Genomic DNA, 24984 nt, shown 5'->3' on the forward strand with positions numbered 1-24984 from the left:
CGGATAGTATCTCGAAACCATCTGGTTTGGAGAAGTTTTTCTAAAAGGGCTGGCGGCTGGTTGATCGGTGGAAGCTTGATTTGACCATGATTACAGCAAAGGGTGAAAGTTGGTTCACCTGTTCTTGGGTCTGTAGCAGTGCTTTCAGAAGTCCACATTAATGCACTACATTTTGAGCATGCTACGATTCGGTTTTCATCTAGTCGGGATGTTGAACCCTTTTCTGGAAAAAGTTTATTACAAATTGTTAAATCACAGTTTATTTGAATATTGAGAATTTAACAGAGGGTTAGGTATTATTATTTTTTACATTTTGTTAAAAAAAGTTTTTTATTTTATTTCTTCGGGAATTTTTGTTTTTTTATTAAATTGTTTGTTAAAATGAATTAGTTTTGAAATTTGATTTTAGTTGATTTTTAGGATAACCATTACGTTGAAAAATATATTTTACAAATTAAATATTTTATTTTAATTTTTTCCTTATGAATTTCCATGTGTATATATATATATATATATATATTTCTGGGGAACTATAGGGGGTTAAGTAGTATGCACCTTTCTTTTTTGGCTGAGTGCGACGCATTCCTTGTGGACGTGGTGGAGCATTTGTATCTATAAAGAAACGACGTAAATTAGAATTAAAATGTAATAAATCGGAATAGAATTTATCAGCCATTAAGCGTACCTCGTGACGATGCCGACGTTCGTTTGGATAGCAAGATGGCCTTTCTCATACTACGTGCATTTTTCTGCTTGACTATTAAGATTAATAGTGGTTAGTTTAAAAGAATATAGCATAATAGATACACATTATAGTATTATTTCTTACTGTAAGAATCGCAGTCATCACAGCCACCTGTTAAATTATGTATGGGAAGTTAATTTGTTTGATGAATAAGTTTGGTTTAAGATATAATACTATGATCCATATATACTTACAGTCGTAATATGTTGGTTTGAATGACGGCCGGTCATTTACCAGGTGAACTGAAAATATACACAATTTAATCAATAAGATGGGATAATTTATCTTAGTATTACATATTTTGGATAGTTAATATATACCTTTTGGTTTATTAAGTGATCCACGTGGTCGGCCTCGCTTCCTCTTTTGTGTGGATCCACCTGTAGTTTTGATAATGTTATTTTATTGGTTATATTAAGCAATATATTATAGTTATGATTAAAATTTAGAATAGAAGGTAATAAAAAATCTAGATAGCAATTTGAAACGTCCTAATTAAAATAAAATAAATGTGGTTATTTATGTTTTTTCCGATTTCAAAATATTAGAATCTTTTTAAATATAATATTAATCCAATTCCATAATGAAAACATAATACACTGTTTCGTGTATAGTATTAATCTAATTTGATATCTTTATGTGATACACGTTTTATGGATGGATGTTAATATTTTTGACTTATTTGTTTCTGTTGAATTGATCTATGTGCACTCGTCTGCCTGAGAAAATCGCGGCCACGTGAGGGTGAGTGGATTCGATTTGTGAACTAAGAAAAATGTTTTTAGTATAAGATATTTACCAAATAATTGTATAATGCTTTTGATGGTCATATCATACACGTATTTGTTTATTCATATTAATAAATGTACTTCTATACACGTTGAGTCTAAATTAATGTAAATGAGATATGGTATCTTTATATATAAAATAGGCTTTCCATCCCTCCTGGGTGTGCCACCTAGGATTCCAGCTCATCAATTCGAAGCCTGTCCTGTTGACACGTGTCACGTTTTCTTAAAACGCAAAACTTCATTTAAATGAAATACAATACAAGGTTTTTATGTATTGGGCTTTTGTTTCAATAGAAAATATAAGCTTGCCAGCCCAGCTTAAAACAAAGAGACCAAGATCTTCGCCATGTCGATTTCTAAAACTAGGGTTCATCGTCTTCTTCAGCCTTGACAACCTAAGCCATCAATGGAGTTTCAGGAGGTTGAGTGAGATGAATCGTCATGCAAAATCTATGTGTCCGGTTCGATTGTCGTTTCATCTTATGATCCTTCCTCTACTTTAGAACGTTACCTGATTCATTGAATCATTGCCTTTAACAACCTTCTTAACTCAGCAAGATAAAACATTCAATGTTTGGGATCTTATATCTCTTCTAGACGGTGGATCTCCATCTATAAAAAGGACAGCTTTCATCCCTGATAACATCATTCTCACAACTCCTGACAATACTAAAAACTTATTTTCAGTTTAGTGCTTCTTATTCTGATCGTTCTCACAATTCATCGGACGATCAAGATGCCCATAAAAGATCCTTCAATCAATCCTCCCAATACGTCTTGCTTTTGGAAGGTCCGAATGTGAAGAGGAGGTGCGCTCAAGAAGACAATGAAGAAGAATCGTTTTTCTACTCACCTCACCAGATCCAACGGCTTGAAACGTATTCTCTCTTATTCTCTACTCAAATATTCTCTCCAGTTCTTTCTTTATGTTGTCTTATGATTTTGTTTGCAGGGCTTTCGATGAGTGTCTGACATTCAGATGAGAAACAGATGATGCAACTTAGCTTTGATGAACAGAAGCTTCAGTTGAAACTGCACAGCTTAGAGAAGAGTTTCTAGCGTTTTCTTTATGAAACCTCTTTCATGCATTGTGATTGATCTTAGAGATTAAACTTCCACTAACATCTTTTTTGGCAGCTTGAGAGGGTTTCAAGCATTGCAGCTAAATCATGAGAGGCCATTTTTTCATCTCCCACCACTACTAAACCAGATGCACGTTTCTCCATTACAGTTACTCCACAATGGTCTTTTGCTTGATTTTAATCTTCTTCCAGGAAGTTGTTCTTCAATGACTGCCTCGAATTTACCGTATATTGGTTATCTCAGACATGGATAAGTGTCTGACGATTAACATTGATGTGACCGCTATGAAAGAATTGCTTAGGCTTACACAAACTAATGAGCCTCTGTGGATCAAAACAGATGGATGCCTAGACGTTCTCAGTCTCAAAAGCTATGAGAATGCATTCCCAAGATTGAGTAGTCGTGGAGGAAAGAACCACAACCTTAGAGTGGAAGTAATAGATCTTCTTGCATTGTTTTCACTAATGCAGAGACACTTGTGGAGATGCTCATGGACTCTGTGAGTAATTTGATGTAGATTCTACACAGGTGGTTTGCTTTTTTGTCTCATATAATATTTTTTCATAAATTTCAGGTCAAAGCTTGAGAGCTTTTTCCTTCAGTCGTTGCAGCATCTAAAACTCTTGGAGTGGTTTCATCTAGATTGCGTGGAAATCACGGTGATGCCTTACATTTGACAACAACATGATCTGAAGGCAGTGGGATGATTCTGGAAGATCAAAGACGTGACTGTTTCGGTTTTGTATTTTGGAATCAATAAGATTAGCTCTGTTAAGCCTCTGGAATCAAAAAGAAAAAAGATTAGCTCTGTTTTGCGACACTCACCGAATGCTACTTCAATTATTTTTATATGAAACTCTACTTTCGTTTCAGAGCACTAAAACTCTCATTCTAATAGTTAAAAAATATATAATGGAAGATAAGTTAGGACGCTTATTAACAACCAATTATAAATAGGGAAATTAGGCCCAATAACACTAAAAAAACTATAATTCACTAACTAACTAAAAAAAGACCATCAGGTGAATAAAAAAACAAAAATACAAAACTATGACCAATTTTGTATTATATGTACTCTGCAATAATAAATAAATTATACAGCTTATCACAAAACACAAAAACAAAACGTTACCTTCAAACCATATAAACTTTATAAGAGTATTCAATCCAGTAAATCCAAACCAATTAAAACAAAACAGAACCGAAATAGAGAAAATGGTTTGGATTTAGTAATACCGAAAATAGCGAATGAATGTTATTTTCAAGAAACTGCGGTATATGTATATGGTTTGGTATATAAACCGATCAGACCGAATAAACCAAATAAACTGGTCAATTAAAAAATAGTAGTACAATTATATGTAAATTATATAATATAATTAATAATATATACAATTTTCTTATATTTTATTTTACGAATATGATCTTCATACTTATAATGTTGATTTTAGTAATTTAATATTTTATTTGAATTTTATTAAAAAAATTATTTAATCAATACCTAATTTTTAATTTTTTGCAAACAATTTGTGCTAATATTTAGTTATTTAATAATATTATGAATTTCTTATTTTCTTATTTTATTCTATAAAAACTATTATTATTATTATTAACTTAATATAGTTACTAATTATTTTAAATAGTAAAAATTAGTCTATTCAAATTCTTAAATATCTTCGTGTTTTAATCAAATAAAGTAAAATTTATAATAAATTATAAAATACATATATATATATATATGTATATATATTTATGATTTTTTGGATTAAAACCAAATAAATCAAAAACCGATTATATAAAAACCGAGTCAAACCAAAATAAATTTGATTTTAATGTGGAAATTGTTTTTAAATACCGAAATATCGAGAAGCCAAAAAAACAAACAAAAACCAAAACTGATATTCTGATTGAACACCTCTAACTTTACTGAATATATGTAATCGTTGTTGTGATAAAGAACATTTACGTATTTAAAAATAAAAGTCTTGAAAACAAAAAACTAACTACTATAAAGACTATTTTTGGATTTCGTATAGCGTTAAAATATCCTCAACTTAACAGCCTAAACCATTCTTAGGAAATGCAATAACAAGACCCATAACCTCATTATTCGTAGAATCGATAATTGAATTCTATATTAATCCTACGAATTGTGATTATCTACTAAAATGTAATTGAAAAAAACATAAAAATTATGCCCAAAACAATAAAAAGGACCAAAGAAAACGCAAATTTCCTAAAAGACACAGACACTAAAATGTAATTATCTACCAGTTTGTTATATAATATACATACAATTATAATTTATAAAATATACGTCGATATATTATACGTAGATCATATTCCGCCCGTAGGGCGGGCCGATCCTAGTTTCAAATATAGTAAGGATTATTTATACTTTTCAGATAAAGTAACATGAGCCTTTGACTACGCCATGTGAAAATTGTGGCCACGTAGGGGTCTGATTGAATATGTGGGGGGAAGAAGATTATTAAGGAAAGTAGAGACTCGGAACAAAAAATAATATATTTATCTTTTCTCTCTTTAAAGCTTTCCGACAAAAAAAAAAATGATTTCCCATATTCGTATAATAATGTTAGAACATAAGTTTTTTGAAGATTTTTTTTCCTGAATTTGATGTGTTTATCTATATTTTTTGTGTATTGCTGTAAGTCCTTAGTCAAGTCTGAGATTTTAAAGTTTTGTAAAAAAATATTTGTAAAAAAATATAATTATATATACAACATAAATTCTCTTATTCTATAGGTCGGGGTCTTATCTTAAAATATAAAACCATGTTTTCAAAAAGAGTACATAATAATATTTTCTAATCATATGTTATGGAAAATCGATTTTTTTTCAAATCTGTAATTAAAGTAGCTTCAATTTGTTAAATATAATGAAAAAAATTCAAAACAATTTGAAATTATTCATGAAGTAACAATTTCCAAAGGTTGATCAAATCTTGTAGTCAGTGTATATATTTTTTCTTATTCAAGTAATTTTTTAAATTCATAAATCTATACAATTTTAAGTTTGGTACATTTATCATTTTTAGCTTAAATCAACTTATTATTGTAAAAAAAATGTATTTATTTCTAGTTTTAGAATATAGATTCTTTTATTTTAAAAGATCAGAATCTCATCTTGGATAAATCACGAAAATATGAGTACTCAAATAACCTACTTGAAAAAGGAAACTCTCTTTCCGGAAAATAATCATACTTTTTTGCTCAATCACTTCCAGACATCGCCTTTGTTTATTAATTTTCTATATGTATTTAAATTGCATAGTGAAGATTGAAAGACAGAAGTTGTGTTTTATATATTATATAGAAGTAGGGTTCTAAAGGAAAGCAATCATACAATAATTTTTAATGAAAACAAATCGAGGTATCAAGTTCTGTGAGAGAGAGAATAATAATTCAAATGATGCATGAAAGAGGGTCACTCTGTGCTGCATGTTTTTGCATAATCTCTTATTCGCCTTTTGAAATGCTTTATATAATCAATTGATTTGTTGAAGTAGAAAACTGTTGCTGGTGATGAATGGAGTATAAGTTTGCCTGCAAATATTGGATATTATTCTTATGTTGATAAAAAAAAAATTTATATATGTATTATTTTTGATGTGTTATATAGAATTAATTACCTTGGATTAGTTTAGGAATTAAGCTTGTGACGATCATAACTTTAAATTTTCTATCCTTCTTGCTATGTAGGATGCTAAAATCTGCTGCTTGCTTGTCGCACAATATGAGTTTAACGATCGTTGACCTGAGATAGAGATGTGGTATGAAGATAATAATTATTTCGTTTTTAACTATTGTGTTAGACTAACCTGTTCAGCCGTAGGCCAATCGTGGCATCTATATTGAGCTCTGGGTGGTGAGGTTTTATTTTTTGTATGATGACTATCTGTCCGACGACATCTGCACATTTATTTTAGAATAAGTATTCATATTTGTTTAATTAATACTGGGATGACATACTTACCTGGTAAGTGTGTGGGTGAACTGGCCAACCGCAATAGATTTCTGTATTTCTGAGGAGATAAACTGTGAACTGGAAATATCGGACCATCGAGTGTAACATTCAAGGCTATTGTTTTTTGATTGATCTGAATATAATAAGGCAGTTGGGTGAGTTTCCGTTGTCGTGAATTATGTATGACAGAAAATCTCGAGAACTCATATGTATCTCCTTCGGTTAAGTTTTTTGGATCATCTGGCTGAATGTCTCCGGTGACCCGACCTTCTAATAGTTGTCCCTGGGTGTGAACAAATTTTGGTGTGCCGAACCAATTAAGTAAGCAGTGAGTTATTTAAATCGAATATGGTGGATTGGAAAACATATAAATATATATATATATATATATAGAAGTTTAGAAAAGGCTTACGTGGTGGTCGTAGCACAGGAAACCGATGGAAGTTCGAGTATTATCTATTTGGTGTTTTTTGATGTCCCAAACATTTCTTATACACACTATGATTGGACGCACTGAAATCCCTTCTTGAAGTTGGTGGATTCTTTGGGGAATGTGTTGCATTGAAGATGTCACTAAAAAACATCCGATTTAAAAATTGTAATAAGATACATGAATTTCCAACTATATTTATTACACACATAGATTTATTTTCAAACCTGACATTTTGGGTCATACTGAATATATAATAGCCGGATAGTTAAAATATGGTTTCCTCACAGATTAATGCTACTGAAACAAAGGTATAATTAGTATTACTGTTTTTTTAATATATTTGTAATTGTTTATGATATTTTAAAAATACAGAAAATATAGAAACATTATTGTACAGATCTGGACTCGAGATCAGAAAGAAATCAATTCTTCCGTTTAATTAAACATTTAAATTAGAATATTAGGTTTTTGGTTTAAAAAATATTAACTGTGTATTATAACATGTGATTTCAAATAAAGTGACTTTTATACGAAATGGAATAATATAATGAAGGCAAACGTGATTTTGGAAATTCAGAATTCATTTGACTTTTTTATTTTTCCAAAAAGTTTGGCATCATAGATTGCTTTCTCTGCATATCGGACAACTTATGTTTCTGCGAAGCCACTGATCAATGCCATAGAAATGGAAACTGTGGCCGCATGTGAAGGTGCAAAGATTGTTGTGTTCATATATGTTTTTATTTTTTCTATATATTTAAATTGTTTAGCAAAATTTGAAAGACAGAAGTTGAGTTTTAGGTTTTATAGAGAAGTAGAGATTAAAAAAAAAAACAAAGATAAAATTATTTAAAATTTAAATAAATCTAGATATAATGTTGTATGGGAAAGAGAATAATAATCCGAATGATTAATGAATAAAAACATATGTGTACCGGAGTTGGTTTGTTGCAACTATTCCTCGGTATTTTTTTTATTTAGTCTATACTTCTTCTTTGTATAGTTTTCCAGCCAATATTTGGTAAATAAAGGCTTTGTTTAACGTTTTGATTCAAACAATTATAAAACTTAGGTGTAGAGTCTAGCTTAAAAGTAACGAATAATAAATTTATTTCGTTGTTTACTATTTACAGTTTTCAAAAGCAAGACAGCATATTCAATATTCATATTGCGATGCAGAAAGAAAATGTATTTTAATTATCATTCTTAGTTTTATTCACATATTTTTTTAAGATTAACTGTTCACATATTTATTGACAGAAATCTAACCATGGTTTCATTTCGATTGGAATTTGCAGAGAAGGAAGAGTAGATGATTTGTTTACCTGCAGGTGCTATGACTTCTTTAGAAGGTGTGTTGTCCATTCCTGACTTGTGCAGCGATTCTACAAACAATTCACTACAGATCAGGTATATCAGTATACATATGTGCTTTATAATATGTTGAGTTAGTATTGATCGTACTTAACTTACAGAGTCTCTGGGCGATGATCGTGAGAAGATGGTAGAGAGCGTCTGCTAGCTTCGGCAAGGAGAATATAGGTTAAGAAAAGAAATCAATTATATTATTTCAAAAAGCAACATTTGTGAAGAATATTTACTTTCCTTTTCACACGAAAATTGATATAAATATGGATTTGAGTAATGATTTAGTATAAATGCTGTAATCATGTGTATTAAGAAGATTTTGGTAGGAGAGTTATTGCTCCCGGACCAAGTTTGGCAAATTAAAATTTGTTTATATAGTAATGATGATGATTATATGTAATATTTGTGTAATAAAGTTTGCAAAGTGTATCTTCAGTCATAAAAAAACAGTGTTTCATATCATTGTTTTTTCCAAAAAATACACGGAAGTTTGTGGAAATATACACTGAAGTTAGTGAAAAAAAACACTGAAGTGATTATTATGAATTCCAATGATGCCAACAACTCAAGTCATTATCAAACTGAATGCAAATATCTAACAAAAGCAAAATTTAAAACAAAGAAAAAACAAAGTCTGAACTCAAACATGAAATAAAGAATACGACCACTCAGCATGCATGAAGTGAGTGGAGTAGTCTCTAATGAACCAAAGTCTGATATCTGAAACGAAAGAAAGCATAGTCTTTAGGTAAACGTAAGAACAGAAATTAAACGCAGCAATAACAATCACTGCATGAGAGAATAGCCTGAAGCTGATTTAGCCACTCTTGGGGCGCTTGGCTTCTCCTGACTCAAGACGCTCAGATGCTTTCCTAACCATATCACCCGCACCATCTTCGAAGCCTTTTGAAGGATCAGCCTTTTCTTCCAAGTGTTCTATGGGCTGTGGAGCTTCTGGCGGGAGTATCTTGGTGACAGTCAGGGTTTGAGTCTTGCCTGTCAAGTTATGGTCGGAAACCTTCACAATGAATCTGCGCTTCTGCCCTATTGCATCAAGTAGAGCTTGCGGCACCGGCACGCAATGGTCAGCATCCACACCAGCATTGGCCTAACGTTAAAAAATTCAAAATCAAATAGGTATTACTTCAAATATCACGCTATGAATAGTCAGGTATGAAATTACCTCAAAGTAACTGGCAACTAATTCTGACGCATGCTTCCCGGTCAACTCTTTGCCAGCATCACCAAGTACAACAAAAACTGCTTGCTCACTCTCATCATAAACAGAGATCTTTGTGAGGTACCTGCAATGAAAGAAGATTAACTATTAGTACTGACAAAACGAAAAAGAAAATTTGTATACAACACTTACTGAGGAACGCCTGTAACTTCCCTTTTCCCACATTTCTTGCTGTTACAAATCAGAGAGGTAGGCCCTTTCACTGCCTTACTATTACATCCTCCGCAAGAAACGTAATACCAGGCAGAACCCTGGACAACATCATCGATGGTTGCTGTGCATTCAAACCAAGCAACCTTCATGATATAAAGAAAACAATCTTCATCAATAATCAGGACCATGGAAATGAATGTCTAAAAAAAAACAGAACAACTCTTATATACCTTAGAACCTTCCTGCTTGACGTAAGAGAATATCTCCCCTAGAGTCACTGTCTCAGGCTTGGTAACGACCTCAGCAGCAACCCTATTAGCAATGTCCGAGTTAGAGCTCAACCTGAGGAAAAACGGAAGCCAAAATTATGTTAGAAATGAAATCGTGTAAAATGACAAAGCAAAAATTGCATGAAAATAACCGAGCTCTCAAATGAATACCATTCAAGATAATCTTTGCTAGGCTGGACATCAGCATCCATGAACACTCGAGATGATGACATTGTAGTGAGAGCGAGTGTTCCTGTTAAAAAGTATGAACAAAAATGACTATCCATAATATAATCTCTGTATCAGATAATAAAAATAAAAAGACCAAATACAGTTAAATTTGTGATACGATAGCTAAGTTATGGATATGAACATGATGTTTTATAAGTGATATTCTAACCTCCAAGGTGTTTGGGGTTCACAGTGGTGACTAACAGAACGCTTGGGGTGCCTCCATAAGATTTGAATTTCTGGCAGAAGTCGGATGCAGCCTTGTCCCATAGGTAGAGCTTCATCACTGGTCCACTACATAAAATGAAACAATCACGTATATATTAAGGACAACTCACAATGAAAACGTTTAACAAATGGACAAACTTACTCATGTGTCTGAACATGAACACATATATGCCGCTTCTCTGAGATGTCAACCTCGTCAAGAACAATATGGTCAGAGATAGTCTGCCCATTCACCAGCTTCATATGGCCAACATAATCTGTTATAAAATCAAAGAAATCCGCATACATCAAACTTCTAAATCAAACGTAACTATAAAGTGCTCATCAGTTGTTCAAATATTTCAATTACTCTAATTAACGAACAAAACTCAACGGACTAATACTCGTTTGAGGTGATCAAATATATCTAAAGATTTAAGCAAAAAAACATCAGTAATCCAATAGACTTACCATAAAGGTCACCCTTAGAGTCGCAGTTGGCCCTAAACTCCTCATAGCCGTGGAACCTGAACCTATCCTCTGGAAATGGGACCGGAGGGTTATCAAGAACCGCTAATTCAGAATTCCAGGTGAATGAGACGGTGGCGATATGATCAGCAACTCGATATTGAACTTTGCTTCTGGACCCGAAGAAGTTTTTCAGCTTATACACGACCCCATCTGTCAGATCAAAGGTCCCGACCCGTCCGGCTGGAACAAACCCTTGAATAGCAGTCCCCTATAGATAATATCAAACCATCGATTAATGTAGATACGATCTCAATCGAGCAATACTAAACCTATAGAAAAAAAAAAGTTTTGAGACTGACCTCTTCATCGATAAGAAGCATTTCTTGTCCGATGAGTGTTTTCGTGAGTGGATTTCGAGCCTCCCAGAAGTGAATCAAACGAAACCTCAATACCGCTTCGCGTGGGCCGAATGAGACATCTCGGAATAACATGACTTGGTCTGCATGCACGGAGGAGAGATCGGTAGCAACGTTTGGTTTCACCGGAACAGGAGATGAAACATCAGTCTTCGCAATCGCGGAGGAAGCGATGGACTTCCCATTTGGTTTCACAGTAGCAGAGGAGGCGACGATCTTCTTGCCGGTCTTGCGGTCACTGGAGTCGGAGGAGTTACCGGTGGGTTCCATCGGTTGAGTGGCTTGAGTTTTTTTTTTCTGAGAGAATAATTTCAATGGAGACATAAGTTAAGAAAAGAGATCTATAAATAGAAAAATTGAAAGGAAGGTGAAAAGAAGCCATTGAAAGAGTTGAAACAAAGACTTGATTAGATCAATTAGTGATGAAGTAATTGTCTAAACGGATTTGCAGAGGAGGGGAAAGGAAGAGGTGGAAGGCGAAAGGTAGGGGAAGAAGGATTTGGGTTACGCCGTCTCTGGTCTCCGTAACAACACAACACAGGTGGGCCAAAAAAAACAAAAGCCCGAACTTAGTGGGTCGCAAAATACACCCGAAGCCCAACTTGAACCAAGTCGTTGCTGACATGGCTGAACGCTCATTTCTTACTGGATGAATTTCCAGTCCTACGTGGACCATCTCAGAAGGCTTAGTATTGCCCTTTTAGTATAGTTAGATTATCTCGGGAAATATATCTTACTTCGTACTGTAAGGCTTTGGTTGGACTTTGCCTCATGTCCTTTGGGTTCGACTTGACTCATGTCCTTCCATCAGAGGATGAGTATAAAAACAACATACTGTTGTGTACAGACCAGACGTATAAGAGGATGAAGATAAAAAAAAACATACAAGACGTAAAAGAGGATGAAGATAAATAGATTATACCAGTTTGGTCAGATTACAGAATGGTCTGGCCATTAGTTGATGTACATGAGAATTATCTCTTTGTTTACATAGCAATTACCCTACAAAACTTAAAACATTAACGTCAGAACAAACCAAAAAGTGTACGTACTTGAATTATTTATTATGTGACATAAAAATTCTATATTGCTTGAGTAAGGTACGTATCTGTGTATTTTAATCAGTCATCTTTTTTTTTTGCAAACAGATCGGATCATCATTCTGCAAAATATAAGACCTTTGATAAGCCCTCACTTTAGCGTAACCCCAAATTTTATATAGTAAACCAAAATTTCATTAGGCCAACTGTAGTTTACATCAAAATACACCAAGATCTATACTATTAAAGCAGAATACTTCTTATGAATCTGTCCCTGAATTTTCTTATTAATTACAAAACATTCCATTTCTTTTTTCAATTGTTTTTTCAATTGTTTTAAATGTTTTTCGAAAATGAAAAGCCCAACCAATTTACTACTTACATTTTCGTTTTTAAGCCCATTAAGTCGTTTTAAATCTCATTTACTCAGAGATTTACGGAATCAAATCAAATAAAAAAAAATCCTCCAACTTGAGGAACACACAGAAAAATATTTTAACTGTTTGACATGGTGACTGAATTTTCCAAAAACTAATCTTACAATATAGAGAGATTAGATTTTAAAGAAAAGATCCCCAAATTTCTCCTAAAACCTAACACCTCGCTTTGAATCCGATCAATATTATAAATAGGCAGCACCGGTTTCCTATTATTAAATATTTCTGTTATTATAATTTAAAATTTATGCATTAATTAAAAATATGTAGAATGAAAAATGTAATGTCTATTACATTTTTCATATAATATTTATTTAATAAGTCAAAATTATAAATAAATAACCTTACCAAATATATCATCACAATATGATTAAAGTTATTGAGTAGGAGTTTACCATTTTAAAATCTTTTAACTAATTAATTATTTCACAAACAAACATTTTGATTTTAATAATAATTAAAAAAATAAAGAAGACAATATTATAAAAATTGACTATAAACAAATAAAAATTCTATTAAAATATAGATTAGACAAATATTTATTAATTTAAATGAAATTTTAAAAAGAATCGATCCCGCGCTTTGAAAGCGCGGGTCAAAATCTAGTTTTAGGGTATGACTGGTTTTCCCGCTACCACCCGCAAACGCAGCTTTTGCGGTTGGTAGCGGTTGTTGGCGTTTTGTAACAATCGTTTAAACCGCTCCAAACCGCTCCAAATCGCTTAGAACCTCATAAATTCAAAAGCTGGTTCCAGCTAGCGTTTGCGGTTGCGGGCGGTTGCGGGAGGATAAAAAAAATTTCTTTTTTTTCCAAAACAATATAAATACAAAAATAAAAATATTTAATAAAAAAATAAATTGAAATTATAAAAATGCTAAAATATATCTATTATATTTTAATTAATATTATAAAACTTTAAAATAAAAATATTTTCTATATTTAAAAAAAATTAAAGTATAACTTTCTAAATATAACTTTTATATTTATTATCATATTATTATTTTTGTTATTTTATAATTGAATAAAATGTAAATATTGTTAATTTATTATTTAACCGTTGCTGCATTTGGTAGTTAATCAGTCATAAGTATCCCGCAAACGCACCAATTTCTAATCGCAGAACCAGTCGTATAAATCTCTTAAAACCGCTAGAAACCGCAACCACCCGCATCCGCAAACTCCCGCAACCGCAACCGTTGCGGTTGAACCAGTCAGACCCTTATTGATTAAAGGGTACTTCTGGCATCTCTTGACAAAAAAAAGGGTACTTCTGGCATCCAGTCGGCGCATGTGCGCGTGTGCCGGCGCCGGTAAAATCCTCCTTCTCCATATTTCTTTTGCTTTGCTCCTCTGTCGTCTCTCTCCAGCCTTCGTCTTGTTCTCGTCTCTGGCTTTGGATTTCTCTCTGGTAAGGTCCTCTACTCGCGAAGATGATTCAATCCGGCCGCGATGTGCTTGTTCTAGAGTCTAGGCGCAGAGGTTGGTCGTGGTTTTGTCTGTGGAGATCAGCTTTAAGGGAGATTTTCAATTTTTGGATCTTTCTGGTGGTCTTCTATTGCTTTCTTGGGGTTTGATGGACAGTCTTCTCGGATGGTTAGCTCCGCCGGTTATGTAGCTTCCTCGGACGGCGGTTGGTTTCCCGGACCTCTACGGCGCCGTGGTGATGCGCTTCCTATTCCGCTTAAGTCAGGTGAGCTTCAACGGTCTTTTTGACACGGAGATAAGCTGTGGACCGTTGTATGCAATCGAGTATGGTACACAGTTCTGTTTCTGGCTCGTCAAGGGTTATGGAGGTCGTTGTTGGGAGGTCGTCTAGAAATTTCTTGTAGCAGCTCAGTGGATCTTCTCATCTCAGATTCTCCAATATTGTCACTGCCTTGTTCCTTCGCTAGATGGCGACGCCTGTCTCTCCTGAAGGTTTGATCCTTGGGTGTTATTGTTAGGTTGCTATCCTTGTAACACATGTGGATTTCATTGCGTGTCATGGGTTCCTGATCTTTTGTTTCTCAAAATTGGCAAAAGGTGTTGTGATAGTAGTCTTGGTTGTGGCGGTGTCCCTTTTGAGTCCAGTGCACATGCCAGTGCTGGTTGTTGATCATTTGGTTTACGATTGGTAGTGTTTCTTGACAGCTTATGTGCAGGTCGTTAGAGTCTAAAGAAAGTGTTTGGTGGTGAATTCAGGTCCGTCTTCGTGACGAAGAGGAGGATGTGCAATTGGGCTTTTGGATGCACGGTTTGTGTTCTTTTGCCCTATCTCTTCTTCTGTTCTCTTAGAGATTTATTGACAGGGAAGCTTATGAGTTTAGACAAATACATCGAGAGCCAATTACTCTGGAGGTGACTCCAGAAGTCCCTACATCCGAGGCAAGGAGGTGATTCACACCTTCCCATGTCTCTCTCGTCAAAGGTTGAGAACTGCTCTCGATTCTCATTGCAAATGGATCAAATTAGTGAAACGTACAGGATGATGGTTGAATGAAACTAGTTAGGAAATGGATAATAGATGTTATTTTGTAGGAGTCGACTTGTAATCGAATCCAAATTCTCAGTTTTGGATTGATTAAATATAATATAATATGTTTTTTTTTAACTTTGTATATCCAGTTCTTTTATTTATACACGAAAAAATACATAGAGATCTTTGTCATTATTTCTTTCTTGCTACAACAAACTGATATTTTCGCCAATTAAACTGAATATTTAGGAACTGTGTAAACACCTACCATTATAATAGGATTGGGCAAAATATTTATTTGATTCGTTATTTGTTTCGATTGAACTGAAAACTCTGGATATCCGTAACTTTACGAAGCAAACCAAATACTAATATGCAATATCCGTAAGAAACGAAACAAATCACGGGTGTTATAAAAAAAGTCTAGGCGTGAACAGAACGATTTTTTCAAACCAATTTATCAAAAAATCTGTCTAGGGGTTAAAAAAACATTGGCCTAGGGGCCCCCGCTTAAACAATAATCTTCTATAAGGTGCCATGTAGGGAGAAGCTGGAGTTCTTGTGTATGAAGATGCCATGTGAGCTTGTGCCAGCAAGGTAGCGGAGGATTCTTTTGGCTGCGTTCCAATGATCTATGGTGGGCTTGTGCATGAACTGTGAGAGACGAGTAACAAAAGAGATATCTGGTCTTGTGAAAGTAAGATATTGGAGACTTCCAACCACAGACCTGTATTCAGTTCCATCACCAAGAAGAGTTCCGCCATGCAGCGTCAGTTTTGGCGAGGTGGGTAGAGGCGTGGTTACAGGTTTAGCTTCAGACAAGTTGGTTCTGTGTAGGAGATCTGTAATATATTTCCGTTGCATTAGATGAAGACGAGTCGTTGTACGAGTTGCTTCAATGCCAAGAAAATACTGCAGATCAGTCGGGTCTTTGATCGAGAAGCGCTGAGATTATGTCGGATTCAGGTAGCCACAAGATGGAGACCTGACCGGGGAAGAACGCATGAGTAGGTAACGTACTTGACACTGTCTAGAAGCACCACCACGAAGATCCGGGAAAGTGATTTCGGGTTTGAGGGCATGACTCTATCGGTTTCAGAGTCAACGACCTCTCTTGGATCAAGCAACACTGAGACAACCATTGACGAGGATGTGGGTTTGGTATTATCTTTCCCATGAAAGCTCTTGTTTTGGGCGTCTTTGCTCGCCTGGGCTTCCGTGATGTTAAGCTCAGATGCCAAACGTGAAACCGGAAGCCCCTCGAGAATCCTCCTGTTCTTCATTCTCTTGTGTCGGGTGGTGGTGACATTTTGGAGATGCTCCCTTGTAATGTTGGAGACTGATGATGGGACTATAGCACCTGGAGAAATATCGAACTGGAAGACCTCGGTGCACATGCTATAATCCATTAGTGTCCCTACAATAGATGCAGTAAAAGGGTTAGCTCTAATATCATTCCACTTAGTAAAACCACAAGAAGAGCGCGAAAGTTACCTGCGCCGCCTTCATGAAACCACTGATGAAGTCTCTTCCCATCAGGCGAACCAGAAGAGAGAGCCTTGGAAGAATGTGGAAGCATTGCTCCATTTCCTCTCACATCAGGGACAGCTAATGCAGAAGACAGGGCACCAGGAACCGTCAAATAAGGTTCTTCGCTTTTTATCGTCTCAGACACATTCTTCTTAGCTTTCTCGCTAGCCAAAACAGAATGAATGATCAAGTCCCCGTCGATCTTCACAAGCCCATCGTTCCTTGGAACGTAGAGAAAAGCAAAGAGAGGCTCACTGGCATTACTCAGTCGTCCTTCTACTCCCCCACAACTATCTCTACTAGAACAGACACTTTCTCTTCTAACATCAGACCCATCACCAACCATAAGAACCTTCCCTCTATGCTCATCATAATACCTACGACCCTCATACTTAGCCAAACCACGATCTCCTCCATTGTCAACATTCATAAACGGAACCAACATACCAAACAAGAACATAAAGAAGAGAATCCCAATAAAACTAATACTAGCAACCTTCTTGCGCTTGCTTCTCCCCTCTCCCTTCTTGGGTCTACTACAACTCGGGAGAGGCAATTTAGGAACCAATGGAATCTGTGATCCATAAGGATACGGCATCCACTGATAAGGTAAAGGCGGTGGAGCCATGTAAGGATTCATAGGAGCACCAGAAGCAGCCATCATCTGCTGCCTTAGCGCTGCATTCTCAGCCATCACATACGAGATCTTCCCGTTCAATTCAGCAATGGTGGAGTTCATACTCTTGACTTTCCCTTGAAGCTCCTCAACGTATTGCTTCTTCCTTAATCTCGAAAGCTGAGCGCTCTCGCGGTTCCTAATCAGCCTCGCCTTCTTCTTCTCATCGTCCTCCTCCACAGGAGAAGCTGATTTCTCATCAGACTTTTGGTACTTGAAGCTCCTGTATTCTCCTCCAGAGTTTCCCTTCTTCCTCTTGCTCTTCGAGCCTTGCGACGAGACCTGTGAATGAACAGAGTCAGATCGATCTTCTAAACCTCTATCGACGATCTTTATCTCCGGTGAATCCATATCCGCATGGGTCGCGATCGATTCTGTGATTGCCACCGGGAGATCCGCGTCGAGGTCGAAATCGAAGAAATCAACGGAATCGTCGAACGAGAAATCCAAATCCGCCAAGTCTCCATTCTCGTCGTCGAGGAGGAAGCTTAGATCGGAAATTGGATCGGAAGCAGAGAGGAAGAGAGGATCTAGCGGCGGGACTGAGATCATCTCGGGATCGGGCAGCGTATTAGGGTTCAGATCCGGTGGGTTAGCGATAGAGAATGTGGACTCCGTCATCACCGTTGGTTGGTTGAATTTTTTTTTTCTTTCTCTTTTTCTTCTGGCTTCTTTGTTTCTCTTCTGGATTATTCCACACGTTTTATTTTGGGAAGAAGAAGATGACGTTGACCAGTTTACTTAACAGACGGGGTAACAGTGACAAAAAAAAAAAAAACTTAACAGACGGGGTAAAGGATATTGCGTGTCACCGAAGACGGAGTTCACGAGTTTGGTTGTACACGTGTGTGGAATATTTTTGTTGGATTTCTTTATTTGAGCATCGAAACAATTTCATATATTTAATTTTCCGAATATAAAATAAATGATTTATAAAGTTTATTATATTTTTGTTCCAGATCTTAAAAAATGAAAACCATTATTTGTTAATAAAATCATTTTTATTAATTAATTATTGCCTTGTTGGCTTGTAGCTAGATCGTTATATATAAGTATTTTAGTTTATTATATATTTTAGTTTTACCACAAAAAAAAAGTATTTTAGTTCAGCTATCAAATATTTGATATATAAATATTGTTACACTATCGGTGTTGTATTATGAATGAAATTCAAAAGGTAAAATTTAATATAACAATTAACAAATATACATATAACGGAAGTTTCAGAAAAAAAAAACATATAACGGAGCTAAATAGGTGGAGTATTTTACATTTTCAGGAACCAACTAATTAATAGTCGTTAGAAACGTGAAATCGACTAGAGAAGAATCTCCTAAAAACAGATCCATTCCTGCCGAAAGACTTTTTTTTTCTTTACGTATTGTTCGTATGAAGAATCTTTGAGATGGCATGCATGAACTCCTTTTGAGTGTCATACATTTTTTTTTTTTTTTTTTTTTTTTTTTTTTTTTTTTTTTTTTTTTTTTTTTTTTTTTTTTTTTTTTTTTTTTTTTTTTTTTTTTTTTTTTTTTGATAACTCTGGTATCTGGGCAGCCACAGTCCCAACTATCCCCCCGTAGGGGGTCCAGCGCCCCAGCGGAAGGGATGTTAAATCCGCTGTGGCCGGGGTTCGAAGTCGTGATGGCGGGCACCTCAGCCGAGGTTCCTTTACCACCAGACCACGAGGCCCGGTTTGAGTGTCATACATGCACCAAAGGATTCCAGGCACAAGATTTATATGGTATCTCAACTTTCGGCAACCGATCTAACCAGGCGAGCCACGTGAATCACTTTGTCACAAGCGGAAGTGGCCCAATCCAAATAATTACAAACGTCAGCAACGTGGCTAATCCAATTATGATCATTATCAAAAGCTAAAGACGATGAAATCTTATAGCAGTAAGTAATGCTATAATACAAAGATTTGATGTTATTGATTTACTTTTAAGCTAGCTTTAGACAATATAATTAAGTAAAAAAACAACATAGTAACGCACATCATGACTGTTTCATTTGTCATCAATGCCTTAACTAATCTCTTGATAGCTTAACGTGTCCACCAGTCATCAAATTAATATTTTGAAAGTTTACATTGTGATAAATGAATTGGATGTACGTATACATGTGATTATGATCTTGTCCTATGTGATTTTTTGAAATATATATATGTTGGAATTGTCATTCTCCAACTCTATATTCTCTGATTAGTACGATATTGTTTACTTTGGGTCTAAGAGACTGCATGAATTTACTTTTGGTTTTCAGCCCAAAAGGCATCGTACTATTAGAATTGGACATCTCTTTATATATTAGACACTCTTTGTCTAATTCTCCAATGTGCGACTTAGTTTGTTATCTCACAATATAGATATATGATGTAGGCTTCTTTTTTAATAGTCTGATTATATATACTAGAGATTACGCGCGGTTTATTGATTTTTAAAATTATCATTTTATGTGTATGTGAATTATTTCATTTTATATTACATAATATTTTAAAATTTTGTATAACTAATTTGTAGATTTTTGTATTTTTTTCCAGCAGTTTACATCCTGTTAATTGAAAAAGATATAAAGTATATCATAAATAAATGAATCGAAAGAAAATAATTCTCAAATAATGCACTTAAAATAATATTATAGATTATGTTATCAATGTAAAATATTTTTTTTGAATTCTGGAAAATATCTGAAACAATTTTAATATGTTTGATTGTGTAAAATGGAATTTAGTAAATCAAATTTAAGAATTTGTAAAGTAAGATGAATTAGAAGGATATAAAAAATATTATAAATTTTATTAATATAATATTTAGCTCATTTTAATATAATTTTTATAATTTTTTATTTATCATTTTGAAATGTTAACTTTCTTATACTGGTCTCATTTTTTTCGTATAAAATTTTGACATATTTGTTAGGACAAAATAGTAATTGGTTGATTACTCGTCGTTTCTTATTAAATGTCTATTAATTACTTTTGAATATTTTTATTTATTAAAACAAATATTGTTTTATATATTATTTTTAATGGCACATTAAAGTATAGTATAATATGTTCTTCTCCTACTCCTCTTCTTCACACTTTTTTAAATTATGAAAAATATAGAATTACAAAAAAAATTGTAATTAATATTGAATTTAATTTATTTTATTAATGTGTGTGAAAAACTAAAACATATATCCTTTTGAAACATAAGGAGCAGTATTGTATAATATTCAATTTAAACTTGCCTAGCAATTAAATATATAGGGATTGTCTCTGACATAATTTTTACAATATTTTAATTTAGCTTCCAGAAAGTTTAATGCAGTTTAATATTATATAATTTTATTTATATATATATATATATATATATTGTGACTTTATAAGTGTAAAATAAATTATAAAAGTATTTAAAATATTATTTTTCAAAATTAGTTGTTTCTAATATCAAATTGTACATTCACAATAGTATAAATATATCTTAGCTTAGTTGATTTATGGTTAAAATATTTTTTCATTTTCAAAAAAATTATTAAAATTTCTCCATTTATTCATTTTTTATTTATTTTCAGTATATGATATACTATAATGAAAACGGAATATAATATCAACAATGATAGAATTAAATATTATAATTGGAAATTTTTAAATTATAATTCTTTACGCACCGAGTATGTGTTATAAATTTATTGTACTTTACTTTCTTTTAAATATTATATGTTTTATTCAATTTGTATTTAAGATGTTTTACTCCGATATACATTTCAGATTCTCATAGTTTTCGTTGTTGTTTTTCACTGTTTTGTTCTAAAATATGAGTTTTTTGTATAATAAATTTAAATAAATATGTCCAACATGTTATTTTAAATAATGTTATGTATTAGGAAACAAAAAAATGGTTTGGCGTAATTTATTTTTCTCCTTATGTTGATAAACTCCACATACCTTCTGTAAATTCGACCAATAGCCTTTGATAAATTGAATATTATTGAATATGTTTGAGCAAGAAAAAGTTGTTGATGGATTAAAATAGGGTGATCACCAGTCTCCTGGATGCCTTCGGCGGGTTCCCCGGCTAAGCTCCGGGGGAACAGTTTTTAGGCAGTAGTAGGGTTTCTCTCGAGGGCATCCGAATACTAAGATCATCAAAAAGAAAAAGAAAAAGTTGTTGATTCAGCCTCTGCTCTAACAATTTCAGAATCGGAAGAAACATGGTAGCAAGTGAAGAGGTGAATCAGTTATAGATATGCTTATGTAATGGCTAGAGGTAGGTCTGGGCAAAAAAGAAAACGGAACCGAAAAACTTAATCATAATCTAATCGAAATACCTGAAACTGGAACCGGATCGCAACCCTCAAATACCCGAATTTATCCTATATTTTTGAAATAATTGTTGGTTGGCACATATATAAAATGTATATACATATAAATAATTAATTTATAATTTTAATGGTACCATAAGATAACTAAATATATATTTATAATTTAAAAATCTGTTAAAATATCTAAAAATATTTGAAAAACTAAATTATTATCAAGTATCCAAACTACCGAAAAGTATCCGGATATTTTAATCCAAAATATTTAAAGCAATCTGAAATGTTTAAAAACTTTATTTGAGTCATTCTAATTATTTGATATTTTATCAAAAATACTTGATATTTAACATGAATTACCCGAACTATCCGAAATAACCTAACTAAAACTGGAACCGAATGAGAACTAATTTTTCTGGGTTTTTTTCGGTTCCTAATTTTACTATCCTAGCCGAATCGAACGTGAACCGAAAAATAGTCAGATAGTAAATGGATCCTCTAGCCTCCTATCCAAACTATCCGATACCCAAAATATCTGAACCAGGCCAAACCGATACTCGAAATGCCCAAACCTAGACTGTTCTATCCGATACCCGAGATTGTGCAAAACGATTTATACATTAGACGTAAAAAAACATGTTCTCTCTTCTTTAGACAATGAAGAAGAATATATTTATCTTATTATATATAATTAAGAGGTTCAAAAAATCCCTAGCTATAATGTTCGAAGTAAAGTGAAAACATAGTGTGTTATGATTTTTCATCTGGCTTATATTATTGTTTTGAACGTTTCTATTCAGATAGCTTATTGTTAGATTTGGTATTTTAATTTTGTTTCTTTTCTTTGTCAACCGTAACTAAGCTAGGTTAAAAGATTCGTTTCCATCATCTGAAAATTGTAGTGACTGAAAGGCATAAGATTTTTAGCATAACATATCAACTAATTAATCACAATGACATAAATGCTGATTCAGACACATTTAGGTTTTGAGATGTAAATGTTGCTTCAGACGCAAGATACATGTCCACTGTAGCTTAGGGGTTATTTTAAACATACAGTATAATCATAGTTGACATTCAATGACAGAGAGTTGAAGCATGCACATAATACCCTTTTAAAATTCTAATTTTGTTGTGAAATATTCTCCCCGAGCAGAGTTTAGGGTACCACTTAAGATAAGGATCCTTGAAGTCCACATAATATAATCCATCTCATGTCATACCCTCTAAACAGCTCACAAAATCCATCAACGACCACTGAGAATACCCTTTTATGTTTGAATCCTTCCTGCTGTGGGATATTGAATCTTAAGAGTCCTTGCTACTGTGGAAGTTACCTGAGTGAATGAAGCATTGCTTCAATGTGTGAGCTCAGATACTTAAACCTCGTCGTGTTCTCAAGTGATGAGCTTTGTGGAGTCGTCTCACCTGTAGGAGAAGAATCATTCATCGGTAATAGAGCAACAGCCATGAACCGAACTGATCTAAAGTGAGAAAATATTCTCTACGATGTATATAGGAGGGTTACCGTCGTTTTCTTTGGTATACAACTGTAATTGTTGCAAAATGAACGGTGTATTTGCATACTGAAATAAGCAAAATCACCAAACATGAGTAGCTCTCTCTCTCTCTCTTTTAATTGGTCACATAATATATAACGAACCTCATTCTTGAACATTGTGTTTCCAAACGCTGCAGGGCAAATTGAAGCAATCAGTGAGAGCCACAACTTTAGCTTTCATCTCACAGAATCATATAATTACATGTATTGAATATGAAAATTGTAGAATACTTTCTTACTAGTTTAAGACCCGCGCCTTGCGCGGGATAAACATTATATATAACAATTATTTCATATATTATATGTTTCTAACATATTATGAAATAACTAATATATATTGAATAATTATAAATTCAGTAACTATTATTTATATAATTAAATTGGTGCAAACATATAAATAAATTCAGTATTTACATATATCTCTTATAATAGCTCCCGTGGTTAATCCTTACTCTTCAATGCAATCCAACCGCCTGGTTTCATCTTGCGGCTGCATGGTCCATTACATAATTGACTCCAGTTCTTTCAGAATCTGCAGGAACATGAAGAATTTGAAGTATAAATAGAGCAACAAAAAGAAAAGGTTTTTTAAAAGATGAGAATCTCAAGTGACGTATTTTTATACTCTTTTTTTGTCTTCTTAAATTGGCAATATGGGTTTGAGTTTAACAGAGTTGAAATGATGACAATAAATAGAATGCAAAAAAAAAAAAAAAGAGAGAATAAGAAGGAAATTAAACAACCTTTCTTTTGAACTGAAATTACTCTCTTGATTCACGTTACATAATTGTGTTGCTAGAGTTCACTAATCTTCTCCTTCTAGTTTTGCTAATATATATTTAATATAAGTATTAACAAATTATCCACTGTCCAAAAAATCACTACAGTATACTGACTGGAATCTTAGCTAGGAAACAAATTCCGGACTCTTTCATCCTTTGGACACCAATTTTTATTGATTCGCCAAGATCGGCTCTGCCTCACACAATAAAGTTGGGGGGGGGGTTAATTGTTGATGATGGATTACATCCCTCAGTCAGGACCAGTCAAATAAAAAAAGTCCGCCCGTTTGAGCTGAGCTCGGCCCATTTGAGCATAGTTGGCTAGGGTTCTTGCCGATTTCGAGAAATAGTAGAGAGGACGTCAAGTATAAAAGAAGAGGAGCGGGGATGAAGGAGGCTATTCAGAAACAACACTCATAAATCAGCACAAGAATTAGGGGGAGGGGGGGGGGTTAATTGTTGATGATGGATTACATCCCTCAGTCAGGACCAGTCAAATAAAAAAAGTCCGCCCGTTTGAGCTGAGCTCGGCCCATTTGAGCATAGTTGGCTAGGGTTTTTGCCGATTTCGAGAAATAGTAGAGAGGACGTCAAGTATAAAAGAAGAGGAGCGGGGATGAAGGAGGCTATTCAGAAACAACACTCATAAATCAGCACAAGAATTAGGGGGAGGGGGGGGGGTTAATTTTTGAAGATGGATTACATCCCTCAATTAGGACCAGTCAAATAAAGTCAAATAAAAAGAGTCCGCCCGTTTGAGCTGAGCTTGGCCCATTTGAGCATAGTTGGCTAGGGTTCTTGCCGAC

General features: G+C 34.0%; 2 protein-coding genes and 3 long non-coding RNA genes across 5 annotated transcripts; 2 read left to right on the forward strand and 3 right to left on the reverse strand.

Moving 5' to 3' along the window:
- Positions 1-1809: 1809 nt before the first annotated feature.
- LOC106389703 lies at positions 1810-3496 on the forward strand. The gene is made up of 3 exons (XR_001278103.3): positions 1810-2414; positions 2489-3118; positions 3194-3496. It is a non-coding gene; the product is annotated as an uncharacterized LOC106389703 (long non-coding RNA).
- Positions 3497-9224: 5728 nt separating this feature from the next.
- On the reverse strand, positions 9225-11664 carry LOC125578156. Its single transcript, XM_048740474.1, has 9 exons — positions 11338-11664; positions 10979-11246; positions 10671-10785; positions 10470-10594; positions 10241-10322; positions 10031-10142; positions 9780-9943; positions 9591-9711; positions 9225-9515 (listed from the first exon to the last, which is right to left on the reverse strand). Exons 1-9 carry the CDS (start codon positions 11662-11664, stop codon positions 9225-9227), a joined length of 1605 nt encoding a protein of 534 aa, XP_048596431.1.
- A 476-nt stretch (positions 11665-12140) lies between these two features.
- Positions 12141-13693, reverse strand: LOC125577595. Its single transcript, XR_007316008.1, has 2 exons — positions 12317-13693; positions 12141-12228 (listed from the first exon to the last, which is right to left on the reverse strand). It is a non-coding gene; the product is annotated as an uncharacterized LOC125577595 (long non-coding RNA).
- Positions 13694-14125: 432 nt separating this feature from the next.
- Positions 14126-15462, forward strand: LOC125577596. Its single transcript, XR_007316009.1, has 2 exons — positions 14126-14789; positions 15054-15462. It is a non-coding gene; the product is annotated as an uncharacterized LOC125577596 (long non-coding RNA).
- Positions 15463-15675: 213 nt separating this feature from the next.
- Positions 15676-18230, reverse strand: LOC106435133 (bZIP transcription factor 28-like). The gene is made up of 2 exons (XM_013875987.3): positions 16822-18230; positions 15676-16744 (listed from the first exon to the last, which is right to left on the reverse strand). Exons 1-2 carry the CDS (start codon positions 18152-18154, stop codon positions 16290-16292), a joined length of 1788 nt encoding a protein of 595 aa, XP_013731441.2. The 5' UTR covers positions 18155-18230; the 3' UTR covers positions 15676-16289.
- Between the last annotated feature and the right edge of the window lie 6754 nt (positions 18231-24984).

This window comes from Brassica napus, chromosome A9, assembly GCF_020379485.1.
Source record: "Brassica napus cultivar Da-Ae chromosome A9, Da-Ae, whole genome shotgun sequence".
Taxonomy (NCBI): Eukaryota; Viridiplantae; Streptophyta; class Magnoliopsida; order Brassicales; family Brassicaceae; genus Brassica; species Brassica napus.

Excerpts from the sequence above, each read along its gene's own strand:
- LOC125578156 (XM_048740474.1), bottom strand. The coding sequence starts at position 11,664 with ATGGAACCCACCGGTAACTCCTCCGACTCCAGTGACCGCAAGACCGGC. Across the intron at positions 10,143-10,240 it reads AGCAAAGATTATCTTGAATG|GTTGAGCTCTAACTCGGACA; the intron begins GTATTCATTTGA and ends GTTTTTCCTCAG. Across the intron at positions 9,516-9,590 it reads TAGTTGCCAGTTACTTTGAG|GCCAATGCTGGTGTGGATGC; the intron begins GTAATTTCATAC and ends TTTTAACGTTAG.
- LOC106435133 (XM_013875987.3), bottom strand. The coding sequence starts at position 18,154 with ATGACGGAGTCCACATTCTCTATCGCTAACCCACCGGATCTGAACCCT. Across the intron at positions 16,745-16,821 it reads GTTTCATGAAGGCGGCGCAG|GGACACTAATGGATTATAGC; the intron begins GTAACTTTCGCG and ends CATCTATTGTAG.